The sequence below is a fragment of the Hippoglossus stenolepis genome, chromosome 2 (assembly GCF_022539355.2).
Source record: "Hippoglossus stenolepis isolate QCI-W04-F060 chromosome 2, HSTE1.2, whole genome shotgun sequence".
Classification (NCBI taxonomy): Eukaryota; Metazoa; Chordata; class Actinopteri; order Pleuronectiformes; family Pleuronectidae; genus Hippoglossus; species Hippoglossus stenolepis.
Window position 1 is genome coordinate 5,438,337 of NC_061484.1, and position 5,022 is coordinate 5,443,358.

At 48.7% G+C, this 5,022-nt stretch overlaps 1 protein-coding gene across 1 annotated transcript; it reads left to right on the forward strand.

Annotated features, from left to right (window-relative positions):
* The first annotated feature begins 487 nt into the window (after positions 1–487).
* Positions 488–4,059, forward strand: rtn4rl2a (reticulon 4 receptor-like 2 a). Its single transcript, XM_035166442.2, is given in 5 exon segments — positions 488–575; positions 578–685; positions 1,291–1,517; positions 1,648–1,881; positions 2,070–4,059. Coding segments are annotated over 5 exon segments (1,518 nt in total). The 3' UTR covers positions 2,931–4,059.
* The last annotated feature ends 963 nt before the right edge of the window (positions 4,060–5,022 follow it).

Below are 5,022 nucleotides of genomic sequence, written 5' to 3' on the forward strand. Positions count from 1 at the left end.
GCTGAATCATAATTTGGGGGCATCCTCTTTAACTAAGACACAACCATCTAAGCTACCTTCACTCTATCTCTGTGTCTGGCTGCAGCGCGCCGGAAACGGACCATAACGGTGCGTATGAGAGCCAGTCAGGAAACGATCCGTGCGCTCTGCTCCTACCCGTCCTCCACTCCTCCACAGAGCGCAGTCATCATTACCGGGCACCGTGCCTTGTCTCTCCCGCTCCTCCCCTCCTCCCTTCACCGTTTCTACTTTCACTCATCCTCCCTCCCTCCCTGGTTCCTATGTGCGTCGAGAAAGTCTCCTCCTCTCACAGAGTCTGCACAGCGCACGTCTCCATCCAGCGTCTTTACGCACGAACCGGCTTTCCAAGAGAATCCCCTCCGGTCGGCCCCTCCTCTTTCCGTTTCTTGCCGCCCTCACTCATTCATGACCCCGGATCGGTGACGTAGGAGATTCCACCGTGCCCACTGCCGTAGGCAATTGCAGGATGCTCTGGTATAAAAGGGACACTGGTAGCCACAGACCGGCACACTCTCAGTCGCTCCGACTCGGGAACCAGGGCATCAGCGGAGATAGCAGGCTTTATTTTGTCCTCTTAGGCTAACTCGCTTTGAGCTTTGGTTCAGGATGGAAACCTCTTCGATATATCGGAGCCGACGATGCTCCATCGTGCACAACTGCAAAAGTAAGTTTGTTTCTGTCTTCTTTGGTTTTGGACTCATAGACACTTCAGTCTTAGAGCGTTTTCTGCTTTTTTAATATAACATATGCAACAATGTCTGTTTTTAAACTGAGAACTGCTGAGGTATCTTGGGATAATGAATGTAACATAGGATGGATGCATGATTCGATGGATGATACATAGTCAGAAGGAAATGCCAGTTAACTTATGGAAGTTTAGTCAGATATTTTCTTATTTAATGATTGGTAATAGTCAAACTACATGTGCAGGATGTGAGGCGGAATACAAAAAGAACTTTAAAAAGAAAAATTGCTGTGTTTTGACTGAATACATTTGCGATGATGCTGTGCGTAATGCTCGCTGCAAGTGTGGTGCTGTTGCGCAAAGACGCAAATTGACGTAGAAGGACGAGGGAGGCTGCTATGCTCCTCATTCCAAATGCAATTACAACTAAACCAGCAGTGCATTGATATAGTAAACAATCTAACTTAAGATACAACACAGTGCAAAAGGAGCGCTTTGAACCCTGGAGGATGCTGGTGTCTGTGTATGGGATGATTTCAGCGACGCTCACCTCTCTCCATCTCTCTCTCCCCGCTCTCCTCCAGGCGGTCTCTCCCTCTGGTTGGTGGTGTGGCTGGTCCTCGGCAAGCCAAGTCCGGCATCGGCGTGCCCGCACCTGTGCGTGTGCTACCCGACGCCCATGACTGTGAGCTGCCAGGCGCAGAACTTCACCGCCGTCCCGGTCGGAGTGCCCTACGAGTCGCAGCGCGTGTTTCTCCAAAACAACCGGATCACGGAGCTCAGAGTTGGCTCTTTTGGCTTCGGAACTCAGGTATGAAAGAGTGTGCAGCAAGGGACAGAGAAGTGCGAAACTGCCCCTAAATTCTTACACGTAGAAAAGTTACATATATTCTTTTCCATATTTAATAATCCCCTTTGCATCCCTGTGTTTTCTGCGTCAGGTTCTGTGGCTGTTCTCTAACAACATCACATGGATTGAGGCAGGGGCCTTCAGTGAGCTGCGGGACTTGGAGGAGTTGGACCTGGGGGACAACCCTAACCTCCACAGGCTGGAGGGGGGAGCCTTCCGCGGACTAGAGAAGCTCCAGAGCCTCCACATGCACCGCTGCCGGCTCACTGCCCTGCCCCATGACATCTTTCACAAGCTTTACAGCCTGCACTTCCTCTATTTGGAGGTAGGGGCGCAAGAGTGACATATAAATGAATGCGCAACACTGGCACAGAGTTGGATGCTCACACACTCATGCAGCCACCCACACACATGTACATACAAACAGCATCACACATTTACACATATTACAAATCCCAGTGTCTGTTCTGCTCATACTAAACCATCTCTCCTTTTCTTACTGTTCCTCTTCAGGAGAATAATCTCCACTTCCTGCAGGACGACATCTTCTCTGACCTCATAAACCTGAGCCAGCTTTTCCTGCATGGCAACCGCATCCGTACCCTCTCCGAGAACGTGTTTCGTGGCCTGGTCAACCTCGACCGCCTTCTCCTTCATGACAACCGCATCAGGCAGGTGAACCGCCGGGCCTTCCGCGACCTCGGCCGCCTGACCATGCTCTTCCTCTTCAACAACACCATGGCGGAGCTGCCCAGCCAGACCCTGAGGGACACCCAGGGCATCGAGTTCCTCCGCCTCAACGCCAATCCCTGGTCATGCGGCTGTGAGGCCCGCGCCCTGTGGGAGTGGTTCCGTGAGGCCCGTGTCTCTTCATCCGAGTTGATCTGCTCCTCCCCTTCCAACCGCCGTGGCCAGGACCTCCGCTTTCTCCGTGAGATGGACTTCGCCCTCTGCCCCCTGGTCGACCCAGGCTCCATTGCTGGCTCCACCACCACCACCTTCAGCACCAAGACCCGCTGGTGGTTCCACAAGAACAAGCCCCAGTCATCCACAAAAGGTGTCTTTGAAAAAGCCTCAGAGACCGTCAAGGCTGGTTTGTATGGGAAAGGCCCGTCCACAACCACCTCAGTAGTCAAGTATGAGCTGGGGGAGGAAGAGCTGGCGCTGCCCAAACTTGACCCAGAAGAGTACTGGGTAAACTACGGCAACGAGGATTCAGGTGTCACTCTGCGGTGCTTCGAGCTCGAATGTCCACCTGAGTTTGACATGCCTCCATCTTCCTCCTCTCCCTCATCCTCCTCGCGGTCACTCTTCTCTTTACTAGCCCTTTCTGTCTTCAGCTTCTGCCTCAACCTCCACCTGCTATTTGGTTGAATGAGACTCTTAGTACCACCCTCCTCATCTGTTCCAGCCTGTTTTAAAGGCTGCGAGGACCCCTGTTAGACTCTCGATAACCCCTTTGCCCGATATGCTGTGAGCCAATTCTCAAGGCACAGCGAGGGAGATAGGGGGATGGTTCGATTCTGAATCTATCACCTACAGGGCTTAACACATTTCAGGGCTGCTAAGAGTTCTTGAGCTAAGGTTATATATATCTACAATACTCTACAGGTGTGACTTTTTGTGTCTCACCTGTATGATGTCATGATTCCCTGCAATCAGGGCTATGAGGGCTGACTCATCACTAATATCAACATGATTTATAGGCAGTTGTGAATGATGTTGTGGATTTTGTCACCTCAATTTAGTTAAAACTACTAGTGCTATTGGTGCATCCAATTAACTGGCTGCTGAGACAGTTACTACAATTACTGTTAGAGTCAGTGCACAGTAATGACAATACTGTAACCACTTAAAGTGTTATGTACATAGATATGTATCCTGTGAGTGTTTTTATCTAATATCTGTGGTCCAGCATTGTCCCTTTTCATCTCTACCCATGAAAACTGTGAAGGCTTGCGCTCCTACAGGACAGAGCACGACGTGCAGTGAGCCAGAGAGTAGAGAGGAGAAGAAAATATATTCAGAGCAGTCTGGAGGGAGTGCAGCGAGAGCGTGAGAGAGAGAGCGAGCAAGGGATGCAGAGATTCTTCAGAAGGGACAGAGACTAGGGCAGCGAGAGGAAGAAGAGAAAGAGCAAGAGCAATAAGAGAAGACACAGCAAGACACTATGAAGGACAGGGCTGGCAGTAGAAGCAGCAACCTGCAGGAGAGAAGTAATAACTCCACTCATAGCTGTTAAATCCATCCATCACACATTCCACCATCTTCTGTAAATATGATGTTGCATCTACCACAGGGAAGAAAAATGCTTCCTGTCAGGAAGCCGAAGACTTAGGTTTTTGAATGTCTTTTTGTGACATATTGAAATGATGTGTAAAAGATTGTTTAAACTGATGCAGATGATGAGATAAAATGATTTACTGAATATTTCCTGAATCACGTTGTCTATCATGATGTTCTTTGGGGCAAATTTATCAAAGAAGATATATATATATATATATATATATAAAAAAGGGATTTCAGGTCCTCAACCTCAAGGTCCTCAGGTTCTGAAATCAAAAGCTTCTTACAAAAGTGAGACAAGATGAGTAGAAAAAGAAATCCAACAGAAAGGAACAGATTGCAGCTGAGTGAATAAGCAGTGAGTAAAAGGACTGACCACATGGACCCTAAAGTCACAGACAGGGGCCGCAGATTTGGCTCTGGCTGTGATGGGCATCTGTGTGTGTGCACACAGATAATGAGGATGAATGGATTCACAAGCTGGCAACACTGCAAAAGGCAAATACGTCAGTAAGTTTGACTCATAGCTCGGAGAAGCCAGATGGACAGACGAGGTGTAAATTGGCTGATTTGTAAATACACCAAGAGAGCAATGAAGGAGTCTGGAGCTGGAGAGAGCAGCAGGCAGATCCGGACTCACACTGAGATGATGTGAATTGATGTGGAATTTAAAATCAAAAGGTGCAGGGAAATGTTAGTGCTGAGGTTGCAGAAGGAAGGAGAAGTGTTCAGAGCGAGCAGCGAGGGAGAAAGAGGATGTTACCAAATATAGGCATCCACTGGTCCTCCTTCACAAGTGTTTATTTGTCCCTCTCTCTGCCAAACATGTTTCCACATTGCCTCGTATGAAGAAAATGAATAGCGTCTCCTAACATCTTTCTTTTTTAATCTATACACATCGTTTTTTCTAAAGCTTTATCCATCTCTCAAGGACAGGAATGATGGAGGGTGAGAGTCGCTGTAGCTTTAGTAGAGGTTACAAGGGCAAGACCGAGATATAGTAGGAGTGAAAGAGTGGGAGGGATTTGAGTGACGCACACACACACACACGTACACACGTACACACACACACACACGTACACACGTACACACACACACACACACACACACACACACACACACACACACACACACACACACACACACACACACACACACACACACACACACACACACACAC